Source organism: Natrix helvetica, assembly GCF_964273705.1.
Source record: "Natrix helvetica genome assembly, chromosome: 3".
NCBI lineage: Eukaryota > Metazoa > Chordata > Lepidosauria > Squamata > Natricidae > Natrix > Natrix helvetica.
Window position 1 is genome coordinate 84,498,657 of NC_138549.1, and position 16,539 is coordinate 84,515,195.

At 38.0% G+C, this 16,539-nt stretch overlaps 1 protein-coding gene across 1 annotated transcript in view; it reads left to right on the top strand.

The window, feature by feature from the left end:
- Positions 1 to 501: 501 nt before the first annotated feature.
- SLC44A3 (solute carrier family 44 member 3) overlaps positions 502 to 16,539 on the top strand; it is a 44,438-nt gene continuing 28,400 nt past the window's right edge. The window contains exons 1-9 of the mRNA XM_081946297.1: positions 502 to 820; positions 4,441 to 4,548; positions 7,205 to 7,347; positions 7,756 to 7,892; positions 9,978 to 10,071; positions 10,618 to 10,787; positions 12,351 to 12,440; positions 14,659 to 14,783; positions 16,352 to 16,538. Of these exons, the coding sequence (XP_081802423.1) occupies positions 794 to 820; positions 4,441 to 4,548; positions 7,205 to 7,347; positions 7,756 to 7,892; positions 9,978 to 10,071; positions 10,618 to 10,787; positions 12,351 to 12,440; positions 14,659 to 14,783; positions 16,352 to 16,538 (1,081 nt within the window). The 5' untranslated portion in view covers positions 502 to 793. The remainder of the gene's footprint in view (positions 821 to 4,440; positions 4,549 to 7,204; positions 7,348 to 7,755; positions 7,893 to 9,977; positions 10,072 to 10,617; positions 10,788 to 12,350; positions 12,441 to 14,658; positions 14,784 to 16,351; position 16,539) is intronic.

Genomic DNA, 16,539 nt, shown 5'->3' on the forward strand with positions numbered 1-16,539 from the left:
AAACATTCAAGAGGAAAAACTCGGCAGCTCTGGTGACTTCCGTTCCTTCTGTATTGCCCACCTGAATCACTACGCCAGAATGCTTGTTTTGACCCAGGGTGCAATGAGAAATGCTAAGGAGGCTATGAAAGGATTTTCTTTACTAACTGGGTGGGCATTTCCTTTTTTCCGCCGCTTGCACGGGAAGAGGAATTTTTTTTTTAAATCACCTGCTCAGGTGCTTCAATCACACACACACACCTAACGTGGGAATCTTCCACGCGGGGAAAAAAAGCCTTGCTCGCCGACGACAGACCCGTTGAAGTCCAGTCACACACGAGAATGGGAAAGGCGCAACCTTCTGCCCTTCGCCAAGAAGATTCCATTTATTCTTCTTTTATGCGTTATAATTCACGCGCCGCCGCATCTCGCGGTGGCGAGCCGAGCTGGCTCCGGCCGCGCGCCTCCCTCCAGCGCGGAGTTGTGGTAAAAACTTTGCACACTCGCCGCGAGCACCTTGTTCCCGGAAAGGCAAACAAAGGCAAGGCATGCGGGGAAGGCCAGGCGCAAAGGAGCGCGGCGACTCTTGCAGCGAGGCACTTCCGACCTTCCCCCCCTCGCCACCGGTTTGCGGACCGGGACTGCAGCGTGCTAAACCCGAGGTTGGGATACCTTGGTTAAACCTGTGGCCCTCACCCAGCTCCAGCCCAGCCCAGCCTTCCCGACCTGGCTTCCCGGGGCTGGCAAAGCAGGAAGGAGCCGCCCAGGTTGCCCCAGCACCCAAAGCGGCGGGGGTAGGAAAGGAGGGAGCAGCATGGCGTGCTACAGAGGCGAGTATTCGGTAAGAGACCAAGCGAGGTATTTCCCTGAGGGGAGCTTAGAGGGGTGGGGGGATGGAGTGGTGCCCCCCCCTCACCCTTGCAGGAGGACCTTTGGAGGCAGGTCGGGACGTCGCTAACGACGCGAGAAAGTGGCGTTTTCTCTCCCCCCCCCCCCCACACACACACCGGTGAGGCGGCGCTGCCCTCGAAAGCGGACTGGGGTGTCTCCCAAGCCGACAGGTGCACGGAAAGACGGTATCGCTGCCACCGTTTTCCCGGGGCGACGGTTCCCCCCCCCCCCCTATACATTCGTACCGCGGGACGAAGGGACAAGCCCCGTTGGTTTTGCAAGGAAACTCAGCTCGGTTGGCGAGTTGAATGGGAAAAAAAGTTGCAATGCGAGGAAAAGCAAGAGTTTCTTCCCGTATCTGAATTGGGTGCAGTTAGCAAAGATCGACTGTTTTCAGGGATCGTTAAAAAAGGAGCCCTGCCTTGCCCGGGGCGAAAAGGTTTGGTCTGCTTGCACCCCGGTGGATCTGTGATTAGGTCCCATTGAGCTGGGATAGTCGCTGAATGGCGTTGGGTCCGTCGTTAGTGCTCAAACGAATCATTTCAGCAAAATTGTGCTGATAGAATGAAGAAGGAATAGCTTGCCTCCAGACGTTGTGAATGCCCCAACACTGGAAGTCTTTAAAAAGATGTTGGATAGCCATTTGTCTGAAACGGTATAGGGTGCCCTGCCTAGGCAGGGGGTTGGACTAGACCACCTCCAAGGTCCCTTCCAACTCTGCTATTGTATTGTGTTAAGTACCACTTACACTGCCTTGTTTTGGGGAAGGCACAGTATAAAAATAATGTAATTGGTAAACATTTGCATTTACTCCATTCAGATCATGACCTGTGTAGCTTATTTATTTATCCACTAGCCAATAATTCAGCGTTGCCTGGCCATTTATTTATAGGGGAAATGTCCCGACCAAATGTAATTTCTAATGTTGGATTTTCCCCCTTACCAGAGGGAGCCCACTTGTGGAGTACAGCAACTCCACTGTGCTTTACAGTAGAAGTTTTAGGGCAGAACAGTAGAAGCCATTGTAAGGCACAACAGGTTGTATCTTAACAGACCACACACCCCCGAGGGGTGTTAGCGGTGTCTTACCCCCACAGTATTTTTTTGCCGATAAAAGAGAGTACAGTATTAGTAGCTCAGAGTTGAACTATAGGTCCTTGGTATTCTCTGAGCTCAGTTGTTTTCTTACCTTTTCATTAACACACTAGGTAAAATCAGCAGTGCTTGGTAAGAATAGTTTGTTCTCGTTTTATATACTTGCCCTGTCAGTGTTGGTGGAAGTGGTCTTGAGACTATATAAAATGAGAGCGAACTTCACTCCCTACTAGCACTGATGATGTTACCTAGATTGGTAATGAAACCTCTGCAAGAAAACAGCCAAACTTAGAGAGCACCAAGAACCCCCCACAGTTAAATTTTAATTGTAAACTGCCCAGAGTTGCTTTTCAGAATGAGGTGGGCATCATATAAATATAATAAAATTAATAAAAATAAAGAGAAATCTGAACTAGGATCTCTAGTTCTTTTTGGTCACGAGTGGGAAGTGGAGTGATTTGCCCTGAAACTTTAGTCCAAACACTTACATGCCATGTAATCACTGTAATTTTATTTTCATTTTCTTATGATGTCATATCAGTTGTGTCCTAGAGAATGCTGTCCTAAGAGTATAGGTAGTCCTCAACTTATAACCATTTGTCTAGTGACCTTGAAGTTACAACAGCACTGAAAAAAGTGACTTATGACCGTTTTCACACTTATAACTGTTGCAATATCCCTGTGGTAACGTGACTAAAATTTAGGCACTTAGCAACTGGCATGTATTTATTATCATGGTTTTAATGTCCTGGGGTCACGTGATCACCTTTTGGTATCTTCTGACAAGTGAAGTCAATGGGGAAGCCAGATTCACTTAACAACTGTGTTTACTGACTTAACAACTGCAGTGACTCACTTAACAACTGTGGCAAAAAAGGTCATAATATAGGGCAAAATGCACTTAACTATTGCTTAGCAACAGAAATTTTGGGCTCAATTGTCATAAGTCAAGGACTACTTGTAAGTTCTTGTTTGTTCCAGTAACATGTATTGAGCAATTATGCAATACAACTCAGTAAAGCTGTTCACAGTATTTGAAAGAGGTGCTTTGCAACATCAGTAGGAACAACAACAACAAAACCTTTGAAGTTTTATAGCAGCTACATGTTTTGAAAGGCTGTTTTAGAAGTACTTCCCATATGTCTTTGCATGCATGCAGGGGAGACAAGGAGCTTAAAGTATACTGGATAACTATTCACTGCTACTTTGCTCTTGCAGGAGAGAAAAGCAAAATATTTGCTGTATACATGCATGTGGGGTTTTTTTGCCATTTTTTTTATTTCTTATTCTCTTACATACCATTGTAAGTATACATTCACATAATTGTTATTCTTCTTTACATTTGTCATTCTTATATGTTTGTTATTCCATTTAATAGGTTATAATATACAGTTTGGGTTGCTTTATTTACCATCCCTTCCGCCTGTTATAACACTACCTTATTTTCCCTTTCTTTTCTCCCTTCCTCCCGTCTCTACTTTCTTCCTTCTTCCTCTCCTTCGCCTTCCTTCTTCCCTTACCTCTCCCCTACTCCTACTCTTCCTCTTCCCCTTCCTACCCTCTCTCCGTCTCTTTCTCCCCCTTCCACCCTCCTCTCCTTACCTCTTTCTTCTTTCCTTCCTCTTCCTCTCATTCTCTCCTCCTTTCTCCCTTTCTTTTTCTGCTGTTAGAGGTGTCTCTTTCAAATCTCAGTTTATGCACTACAAGCATGTGTTTTGATGTTTTACTTAGCCTTATGTACAACAATCACAAAAAGTTCTAAGTAACCATGACTATCGGTCATTTATATATGTATTATATATCTAAATAGCACTTCTTAAGGCATACAATGAAATGGCTAGAATGCATGTGCACCCATAATGCAATCCATGCGCTCCCTGCACACTTCGCGCATACAACCCACACATGCAGGTGCATATGAGCCCTGTGCCCCGCGCATGTGCACATGACCCCCATGCATATGCACATGCCTAGACCTCCCACGCATGCACGCATGACCCTGCATGTGTATCCTGTCTCCCACGCATGCGCGGCAAAGACCCAAAAACCAGCTGGCTAGCGGGAGGTGCGCATACATGAGCGGTGGAACTGAGCTGGGCAACTGCTCACGGGCCTGCAAAGAGGGCTCTGTGTGCCACCTATGGCACGCGTGCCATAGGTTCGCCATTACAGATATAGGATAACTATTAGAGAAGTTACTTCTTCAGGTAATTCCTCCAGTTCATTTAGGGACGCAAAGTTAATTTCTTTGCTAATACCCGTAACATTTAAGTTTATAATCTGATATTTGTGTGCTTGGTACAGATTAAACTAAAATGATTATAATCTGATCCTTGTGTGCTTTGGGCAGATTAAACTAAAATGACCAAGTGACCAAGGTCTATCCATTGGATGCCATGCAAAAGAATAGATTGTCTATCTAAATATCCTTAATGTTTAATGTATCTTAAAATATGTCCTATTTGTGAATCTTAGGTTTCCGAAGATAGATTTCCTGAATCGAGAAAGTGGCGACCATTGATACATAGGAAATGCACAGACAAATTTTGGTTGCTAATATTTTTCCTCTTTTGGGCAGGTTTGGTAAGTAGAATTCCCTTTGAAATAAATGTGCTGAAAAGAATGAGATGTGATTGAATTTGTCAGGGTATGAGACTTATAGCACTTTTGGACTTGGCTTGGTGTAGGATGGTCACAGTTTCTCAATTGAAAGTTTGGTTAATTTTGTCCATATGTTTTGAAATTAAAGATTTTTCATCATGTCTTCTGACTGCAACCACATGGAATCAGCATAGAACACAAGCCAACTAAAGCCCTTCAAACATCCTAAGTAAGCCAAAAGACCTAGTAGCCCCAGAAGAAAAAACTGGCGTCATCTACAAAATATAGTGCAGGGGTGTCAAACTGGCGGTCAGACCAAATGCATCACACACGGGCAATACCCACGCCGGCTCCACAAAGGGGGAAAATGTCCCAAAATGTCACGTGACTCAGAGAGTTTGACACTCGTGATATAGTGTAATGCTGCAACACTCACTACAAACAGGCAGAAGACTGACAGAATGCATCTATGAATCCCAACTAGCAGTCAGAAAACATGATTAATTAACTCCAAAATTAACCTCAGAACCAGCAATCAAGTAAACAATATCTCAATAAGGAACGGCCAAACAAGCCAACAGTAAACGGCCCAACCAAATTAATTTTTAACACTGTCCTTCTCCCAATGCTGACAGGGCAAGTCACTAGAACATGGATGTCAAACCTGTGACATCATATTGCCGTCACCTGACTTTTCGTGATGTTTATCCCATTTGTAGGGTGGGAGTGGCTTGCACGTGACGCATCCGGCCCACACATCCGGCCAGTTTGACACCCTGCACTAGAATATTAGCTGAGAACAACCCTACTATTAATTAACACTGATGATGTTGCCTAGTTTGGGTAAGGATAACTCTGGGTGGCTTTACAGTCATTATACATACATGCCTAAAAATAAAAGCAAGAATTAAGGGCAGGGCAGAGTGGGGAGAGGTGGAATCTGTTACTCAATAAACAATCTCCATTGTGCTGTCCCCCCTTAAATTTACCAATAAAGGGGGTATTCTTTAATATCATATTTAATATAATAAAGGAGATATTCTCCTTCATTAGTTATATTAAGGTCATGTTTGGGGCAAGTTCAGGAAGGGAAGGAAAAACAGGCAGTCACTTATTGTTAAATTGGGCCTGGTTACTAATCTGAAGATTTTATTTCTCTTTTCATTTGGAGGAGAGATTTTGTGGGTATCAATAAATATTCTTTGCCTTTCCTGGCATGTTAAAGTTCTCCATATTAGCAGAGAAGAAAATGTTTTAACTTTATCATATGTCTCCCTATGTAAGCAGAACTTTTGTTATCTTTCCTCTCTGGTTTCTTCCCAAAATGTCTATGGAATTGTAAACACTAAGTATGTAAAGCAAAATTGCTTTTCAGTATAATCACTGACTCCTGGAAATAGTTGAGAATCCAGTTGTCAGTAACTTTACTGTTTGTGATTATCTGGGATTCTTTAATCTGATCTTATCAGTTACTGTGGTCACTTAAGTGGCTTGTGAATTTGAGTTGGAAAAAGCACTGTATATTTCTGAAGAAACCAGAAGGTAAGGGAAAAGTATACACCAAATACATATATAATATTCTGATTACAGCTTCTGATAAATGCTTCACTTGACATAATTGCATTATAAAGGAATCGTACATATACTTAAGGGTTGAAATAGTTAACCCATAATGTTCATTAGAAGAAATGAAATAAATGTGGCAGATCAATATGAATTCCAAGAATAAAGTATTGTTAAGGTGACCAACCGTCCTCCTTTAGGGAGGACAGTCCTTCTTTTGTAAGTTCTGTCCTCCCTCGAAAAGTGTCCTCCTACATGTCCTCCTTTTTGATATTTGAAGGCTAATCTGTTGTGCGTTATGTGACGTATTTTATTAAACAGTTTTTAATGGTGTTTTTTTTACTTCATCGCAAATATATTGAACAGATATTGAATCTTGTGTTGAATTTTTATCTAAAGAAATGCTAGACATTAAAATAGACAACAATTGTCTCTTTGAAGAAATTAGAAGACTGAATGTATATTTAAATTCTGAAAAATTAATAAATGGGAATATCAACATGTTGAAATTGATAAAAGATGGGTGGATATTTTCAGCCATTTCAAAAATGAACATATTTCATGTGAACATTTATTTATACTTGTTCAATTTACGTTGTGCTGCCCTGGAACTAATGCAGCAGTTGAAAGAGTTTTTTTCAATTGCCAATGATTTTTCGACAAGTGAGAAATCGAGATTGAATGTTGATACTCTAGCTGCAGCACTTACCGTAAAATTCAATATGAAGGATATTTCTTGTTCAGATATTTCCAATATATTGTTAGAAGATGATACATTGACAAAAAATATTAATTAAATGGAAAAGTACTCATTTAAATAATAATTAACAGGCATGTAAGCATAATTACAATATAAAATGTTGCAAATGTTTTTATTATGTATATATCATATTTTAGTGTATTATTGTTGCAATGAATAAAATATTTATTTACGATATATTTTTTCCAATTTATTTGTCCTCCTTTTCATTGTAAAAAAGTTGGTCACCTTAGCATTTTGGACAATAGAACGTGTTTTGTCCTCCTTTTCATTGTAAAAAAGTTGGTCACTTTAGTATTGTGCATGTGCTTACAGATGTTTATAGCAGGCTATGCTGTAACAGCTGGAGCTACAGAAAGGCTTATATTTGGATATGATAGCTATGGAAATGTTTGTGGTCGGAGGAACACACCTGTGGTTGGTGCACCTTTGTCAGGACAAGATATGAGAAACAGAAAGTGAGCAAATTATTATTTATACTATTTTAAAATTATCTCATTATATTTGAAGTGAAATTTGATTCCTCAGAAATACATAATTGGTGTGGCTACAGGTATTTTGCGCAAAGAAAAAAAAGCATGAATATCCTAAAGCAACAACAATATTTTGCTAACATTCAGTATGTTTGGAAATCCTCTTAAGCCTTACAATCATCTTTTTGTTTAATATATTATTAGAGTTTATATATATATACAGTATTGGTCAGACTAAAATTGAAGTAGTATGCAATATGAAACATATTAAATAAAAAATCATTTTTTGTTTCAGTTTTTTTAAAAATCTGCTTTCGATGCCTAGGTAAAAATTGTAGGTAAAGTAAAACACATATTTGCTTCTTAAATATAAATTTTCTCTCCCATCCTTAGATTTGTGTTCTATTTGAATTCATGTGGTTTGGAAACAAAAAAAGTTAACATCAACTCAACTGCATTATGTGTATCAAGCTGTCCGCAGGAGCAACTTAATTATTTGGAAGATATCCAGCTATTTGCAAATAACAATGGTATGCGGCCAAATATATGAGTTCCTTTATATGCAAGGTTTTGTGTATATATTTATCTTTACTTTATATATATATGTTTTCGTAGATTTTCACGGGTGTAGGTATGCTGGTTTTGTTGTCTTTGGGTTTTTTCCCGTGTAAGATAGAGATTGTCTTGGCAACATTTCAGCAAGATCTCACTTGCCATCTTCAGGCTTTGGGCTTAAAATGATTCCAATCATTCCACTTGCTGAAACAAAGCCAGCACCCCATCCCCTCCCACCAAGATTTACAGAAAGATGGCAGCTTCGTTCGCATTTTAAGCCCAAAGCCTGAAGATGGCAAGTGAGATCTTGCTGAAACGTTGCCAAGACAATCTCAATCTTACACGGGAAAAGACCCGAAGACAACAAAACCAGCATATATATATGTTGTATTTGTGCTGATAAATAAATAAAGGGAGACTAGTATAGATCTATTTCAAGCTATTTAGCTCTCATCAGCTAGCCATACCCTTACTGGGATTCGAACCAGGGCTGTATTACATATTAGGCAGTTGTATTAGCCACTAAGCCACAGGCTCTCCTCCTTATCAGCTGAGCCAGGGAAATAGGTATGTATTTGTTTTACAACCCCTGGTATGCCCAAATGTGTGTGTGTGTGTGTGTATGTATATATGTGTGTGTGTGTGTGTGTGTGTGTGTGTGTGTGTGTACATACATACATATGTATGTATACATACAAAAATATGTATATATACATACATACATACACACATACATATACATACATACATACACACATACATACACATACTTACACACACACACATACATACATACATATACACACATACATATACATACCATATGTCATATTTTTGGGAGTATAAGATGCACCATGATTTTGAAGAGGCAAATTGAAAAAAAAAGTTTTTGCACTCTGCAGACCTCCCCAAACAGCCCGTTTTTCGTGAAAACGGACCCTTTTTTTTCAAAAAAAGGGCATGCCTAGCCTTTAGGAGGCTTGTAGAGTGCTCTTGGGGGGTGGGGGTGGGGGTGGGACGCAAACGAGCAAAGAACGACCCGTTTTTTGCTAAAACAGGTCCATTTTTTTGTCAAAAAAGAGGCATGCATAGCCTTTAGAAGGCTTATAGAGTGCTCCTGGGGACTGGGGGGGGGGGGGGATTGAGCAAAAAACGGCCAGTTTTTCCCTCAGTTTTTCCCTCCCCAGCCCCCAGGAGCACTCTGAAAGCCTCCTATAGGCTATGCTTGGCTATTTTGGTGAAGGGGGCAGGGTTTCGGGAGGCAAAAAATGCTGTATTCAGTGTATAAGATGCACCCAGATTTTCACCCTCTTTTTTGAGGGAAAAAGTTACGTCTTACACTCCGAAAAATATGGGATATATCACAGAAGTGACTACACACCCTCACATCTTGTAAATATGTAAATATGTGTAGTTAAGTATATCTTTTCATGTGACAACACTGAAGAAATGACACTTGGCTACAATGTAAAGTAGTGAGTATACAGCTTGTATAAGAATGTAAATGTGCTGTCCCCTCAAAATAATGCAACTCATAGCCATTAATGTCTAAACTGCTGGCAACAAAATGTGAGGGGGTGTACTCACTTCTATATAAAATTATATATGTAAAATATAATTAATTAATAAAAGATTGAATAAAATTATTGATTTCATATAAACATGTTTGAAAATAATTTCTGCCCTTCCACATTATTTTATTGCCATTGTACATCACACAGAATAGTTTCTTTAAGATGTTCAGAGTTATAGAACCAATTGCTTATTAAAATTTCCAAAAATTAAAATGGGCTTTAAAATTATCAATTTATATAGATTTTTGTAATAAAATGAATATTTTGCCCAGTTTACTGATTCTGCTTTCTCGTGTGTGTGTGTGTGTGTGTGTGTGTGTGTGTGTGTGAATTTTAATTATATTTTAGTTTTGCTATATGTTTAATCTTACTAAATTATGAAATGTGATCTATATTTTCCTAAAAAAAATTGAAACAAATCAGTAAAAATAATTCCAATACTGTGGACATGATTGTGAACATATTTTATGGATTTGTTTTCTGTAGGATCTTGCCTTTGTGTTTACAGTTTGAATGCTAGTAGTTGTATACACGGATCCAAAGCATCTGAACTTTGTCCCACCCTACCAGTTCCACCAAGGTAAGAACAACCGTGGGTATTATTTACATAGAATGAAACACATTCAGTTGACTAGTTTTGCATTGAAAAGTTGCTCTTTTTTAGTATTCAAGGAAGGAATATTTAACATATTCTGCATATTCTAAGCACTCTACATGTATTTCTTGACTCCCAATGGCACTTGTGACTGGATTTTCCATCGTTAAGTAATGTGGTTGTACAACATTCCTTAGCAATCGAACTACATTGCTTAGAGATGGCAACCTCTGCAGTCCACTTGCTATCGTTCATTGAATTCTACAATTGTTAGACGAAACAACTTATTGCCAGCTTCCCACAATCAATGGGAAACCCAGGAGGAAGTTGCAAGTCCCAGGTTCTTAGGCAATAAGTGGCTGCTACCAGGTGGGGGAGGATTGAGAAGGGGTGCAGGGGAAGGTTGAGGGTGCATGAGAAGCTGTGCATAGTATGGAAACTGTATATGAAAGTACGAGGAAGTGTATGACTTTCATTCCAGTGTGTTCACTTTTTAACATTTATTATATATATTTTTCTTAATTGTCCCAGTTTATCATTTCCGCTGTTTAATCGATGTGTTCCACGGAACCACAAATGCTATTCCAATTTCGCATCTGTATTAATAGATGTGGTAAATGAGGTAGACTTCTTTCATCGTATTCTGGGTGGGCTTATGGCAGGAAGAGATACAGTAACGGGACTGTGCATCCTTTCATTAGGTAAGTTGAGTCTCAGCTTATTTCATGTAAACATTATTTATTATTTATATTTATCTTTTAAAAAGTTATTAGTGCATTACAAGAAATATGCTATTTTGCTCTGTTATTTATCCTCAAACAAATAAAGGCAAAATTCCCCACGAAGGAAAATATACCTGATCATATATTTAGTTGAAAAATTCTCCATTCTCCATATCAATATGTATTTCAATGAGTAATAGAGGATTTTCTTATTAAAGTATATAAAAGGTAGAGAATATTTATCCTAAAGAAAAAATACCCATATTAACATTGCACAAATGAGATAAAATCTATTCAAAATCATAGCCAAGCCTTTATAAGACTGACCAGATGAACCCAGAAGCCTGTGCAAACTTTTGAATTCTGCAGAAATTTCTCTGAATGGTATATTTTTAAAAAATGGAGTAGAGAACGAAGAATAGGAGTTGATGTAATTTTTTCAATATTTGTTCGTAAAACACCATATATGGTGTGCATAATAATTACCAGTCAAAATGTTTCATTCTAACGCATTCAGAAATGAGAAGCAAATGACATTCAGGTATATATGTGAAGTGCTTGCAAGCATATAGTTCCATTCAGTAGTTTGTAAGAAAACACATCTCAATATTAATTGATATAATTAATAAAAAAACAAAAGCTTCTTAATAATAAGAATTCTCTTCAAGAACTGGGTGTTGTGTTTTTAAATTTCTTGATGTTCACATAATTCTCACAATTATGTGAACATCATTTGTAACCTTCACTGATTGCTTTCAACAAGGGGGAAGCCAACAAGAGGTTACAAATGGCTATCAGCTGTGACACACAGGATTTGCCTAACAGCTGCAACTGAGACTATCAGAAATGCTATAATAAGTTGGTAGACTCATTTGATGGTAAACTAGCATTTGTTACAATTCCCAGCCCCAGTTACTGTTGGTAAACAAGGACTATCTGTAGTTTAATCATTATTAAAATATACTGACCCTTTTTCTAAATTATGTTTTTTACTTTCTTTCAGAATTTAGCAATTGATAATCTGCTAATGTAAATACTCACATGTTTCTTACACACACACATATGCACCTATATATTTATGAATGATTATCATGTACACTTTTTGTTTATTCAGAAAGATTAATACATGACATTTTAAAATTACAGTATGTAATTCAGTTTTTACAAAGGGAAATAATTCTGCAAATGCAATGAAAATGAAATGAACAGCATAAGAAACTTGGAAACTTGATCATGTATCCTTAAAAATAAACAATAATAATGAGTATAGTAGAATCTAAATAAAAATATGGTACTGAATTGGGAGAGAAATTGCATTAATTCCTATCTCAAAATGATAAGACCTGCATGAAGATATATAGAATTTATTGTTAAAATCAAAGACAGCATGTACACTGTGAGGTGGCCATTGGATCCTGTAATATTTGGCAATTAAGTTGGCAAGGAATGCAATTTCCATCTCTAGATACAAAGAAATTTTCCATGTAATCCACTTAATTGTCTTATTAAAATAAGCAATCTATTTCATTATTTTCATTGCAGTTTTGTCTGCCCTAATGATGTTAGCCTTCAGATGCATCAATATGTTTGTGGTCCATATTTTTCTTACACTATTTGTGTTCGGAATATTATGTAAGTATTTATAGTTATAATTTAATGGACAATTTAGCAAACCTGGCATTCATGCCAAATTCTTTTATCAACTATTACATTAACATAAGGACTTTTCACTTCCTTTCATCCTGATGAAAATCTCCCATACCCTGAAAAAACATACTGTATTTTTCGGAGTATAAGACACACCTTTTTCCCTCAAAAAAGAGGGTGAAAATCTGGGTCTGTCTTATACACTGAATACAGCATTTTTGGCCTCCTGAAACCCCACCTCCTTAGCAAAAATGGCCGTGCACAGCCTTTAGGGGGCTTCCAGAGTGCTTCTGGGGGCTGGGGAGGGCAAAACGCACTGGTTTTTGCTCGTTCCCCCCCCCCCCCCAATCCCCTGGGAACACTCTGTAAGCCTCTTAAAAGTTATGCATGCCCCACCTTTTTTTTTTTTTTTTACAAAAAACGGGCCCATCTTTGCGAAAAATGGGCCATTATTTGTTCATTTCCTCCCCCCCCCCCCAGCTCCCAGGAGCACTCTACAAGCATCCTAAAGGCTATGCATGTCCTTTTTTTGACAAAAAACGGGCCCATTTTCGCAAAAAATGGGCTGTTTTTAGGAGGTCTGCAGAGTGCAAAAACTTTTTTTTTAATTTGCCTCTTCAAAATCTTGGGGCGTCTTATACTTCGAAAAATACGTAATCAGAAATTATGTTATGTAAAGAGCTACTTGCAGAAGAAAATACTTGGACATTCATAGTTCTTTCTATATTTCATTCAAAAACCATTAATAAATAAAGTGATTCAATGAAAAAATAGATCTGATTCTTCTGACACCTAGTTCCAAAGTTCCAAAAACCAAGCTATTTATTTCACTTTTTATTTATATATTTATTTTGTTCCATTTTACAAAAAAACCAAACGACCTTGTAGGTCTTCTAGTCCAACCCTCTGCTCCATCATTCAAGACAATTGACTGTTCTGTCTCTTAGAATACAGGATAAGATAAGTCTTGGGCTATCACTGGGGATAGATTGCCCCATTCTATGAAATAAAATGGGATGGGGGGGGGCACAAATTGAACCTTTCCCTTATTGCTAAATTGTGGTATAATAGATCAGCTTTTTCAGCATCCAAAAAACATGCTACATTACCAACAACCTGAAATCTTACCTAACTACCACATATTACAGTAAGAACTGTAGGAAATTGAGGGAAATTGTTTTATTGAAATTCACATCAGTTTTGCAAGTTTTTCTTGTGTGGACATTCAGTTCCACACAGTTTAAAGAGAGGACGTGATTTTCTGCCTAAAGTTTCCTCTCAAAAAGTTGTTTTTGATTTTCATTTAAACCAGTTAGTCGTTCTTCCTACCATCTTTCCGACAATCTTTCTACCACTCAATAATGATCTGTAACTGCCGTTATTCATTATTAAACTTGCATGCCACCCATTTCACCAAAGGTGACTCTGGGTAGCTTACAGTCATTGATTAAAATGCAATATAAAATATTAAAACAATACCTAAAGAGCTTACATTTAAAAAAATCAATTAAATTAAAATTAAGCAGGGTGGAGAGAGAGGGAACAAAGTGTGCACAGGGAAGAGTGGATGTTATCTACTCCATTAGTCACCTCCAAAATGCCGCACCCCAATTGGGGCTCCAGGCTAGCTGGCACAACCAGGTGTTCAAGGCCAAAAGGGGAGGAGCAGATCTGATTTCACGGGGCAAGATGTTCCAGAGGGCAGGAGCCATGGCAGAAAAGCATATTCTTTGAGACTTCAATGGCAGAAATTCCTTAGCTGAAGATTGTGTAAGGCAGGAGGGTCAAACTCGCGTCACGGTGTTGTCACATGACATATCACAACTTTCCCTCCCTTTGCTAAACGACATGGGCGTGGCCAGCACGTGACACATCTGGACCGCAGGCCGCGAGTTTGACACCCCTTCTCTAAGGAGATGCAAACCCATGTGCCTTCATACGAACTCAGTTACAATCAAACTTCCTTAGCAGGTAATTGGAGTAGAAGATAATATGCATCAACATTATTATCTCACAAAAATGCAAACTAGAGTAGAATTTTAGTTTGTGTTACCTTTTTTTGTATCAACCTATTCTTCTTCTCTCTTTGGAACTGCAGTTGAATTGTGCTGAGTAAATGCTTGATGATAAGCTTAATATGTCAGTGCTGCTCTTTTCTTTTTTAAATTAAATAAACATTGCTGGATTTCTGTGTTTGTTCTAGTTGTCTCAGGTGTTATGTGGTGGCTTTATTACAACAACAGCAGCGGGCCCATCCTAGAATTAGAAACTGAAAAAGAAAATATGAAATTATTATATGGACTTTCTATTATATCTACAGTTATTGCGGTAAGGCATCTATATTATCATTAATATTCTATGGATACTTTATTTAATATAGGATAAGATAGGACTTTATCAAAAGTATTTGCTAAACTGAAAGCCTAAGTTACTTCTAGCAATTAAATTGATTGTAATAGATCTACATAACCTGTAGAAGCCAGTGTTAGTGCAGTTGAACATACATTTGCATTTGCTGCAGATAAATTATACTTCCTTGATATGGCTATTATTGAACAACAATAACATAGAAACATGCACCTTCTGTCTTCTATCTGTTGCTCACTAGTGAATGCTAGGGAAGATGGTGCTGTCCTGTTACCTTAGATCCTGCTGTGAATACCGGATCCACCTAAGGCAGGGCTTTCAAACTCGTGGCCTGCAGACCAGATGCATCACGCACTGGCCACACCCACGCCAGGTTTAGCGAAGGGGAGGGGAAAGTCCCAATACGTGACGAAGCGAGTTTGACACCCCTGACCTAAGGTGTTGCTGTTTTAAGTCATAAACACATCTCATCTACATCAATCTAAACTTTTCAAATTATATTTGATTGACACATTTGTTTTTACTATACCTTTCTTATAATAATTGCTGCTAAGATTTAATTATTTAAGAGGACTGATACATGAAAATTAATAGCATCATTCATAATATCCAAATAAGTCAGATTTCAGGGATGCCTGGATGCGGCTTTTTAAAAAAAATCAATCTATAATTTTCAGAATCTTTAGTAAAGACAGAAGATCTAGTTGTTCAGTAATGGAACTTGATGTAAAATACACTGTACACAACTGACTCGAACATTGTAGTAATCAGGCTAGGAATGTATTCATTTTTAAAAACAAATTTCTTGATTCTACCAGTTAATGAATGTCAGGGTACAATGGAATAGGACATATTTAAGTTGGAGAGAGAGAAAACACACAGCTGCTGCACTTGTGAATTGTACCAATGTGAATTAGGCTTTTGTGTCAATCATCAGATTCAATTAATAGAGAATTGTGGGCCCAAACATCAGTAGTAGGAATGTTTTTGCCTCATTAACCACTATACCCAGTTGCTGGCACAAGGGGGCAGCAGATATCTCAAGGAAGACAGCTGCATTAACATTACACAAAAATATCTTTTGAATAAACTTTTACTTAACATTTTTAGCACTGTATCTTGCAGCATATGAGAAGTAACAAATCAAACAAACCACCTCATTTTTAATCATACATATACTGGTATAATTGTAGCTGTTTATATTTAGATCAGTTAAAAAACTTTAAAAAAAGAAGTATCTAACAGAACTTACTCATTTGTTGAATTTATGTTTGAGCCTTTTCTGTATAGAATCTGTGGTTTTCATGGTGTATCTTCTACACATTTTCTTGGGCAGAAGTATGGTGCAAAACAGTGATAATTGTATTGAAATTTTTATCTCTGTAGTGGTGCATTTATAATGTAGATTTGTAAGACTACCATCTAAAAATTATTTGGTTAGTGGACAAATGAAAAATTAAGTACAATTTCTAGACTTGATTCTCATTTGGTAATAGAAACATTCTAATGCATTATTTTTCTTTATATAGGTGATTCTTATTGTCCTGATAGTATTATTAAGGAAGAAGATTCACTTGATTATTCAGCTTTTTCAGGCTGCCAATAAAATAATTGGCAAAGCCCCCTTTTTGTATGTTCAGCCTATTTGGACGTTTGTAATACTTATTTTATTCTGGATGTACTGGGTGGCTGTGCTCCTTAGCTTAGGAACTGCAGG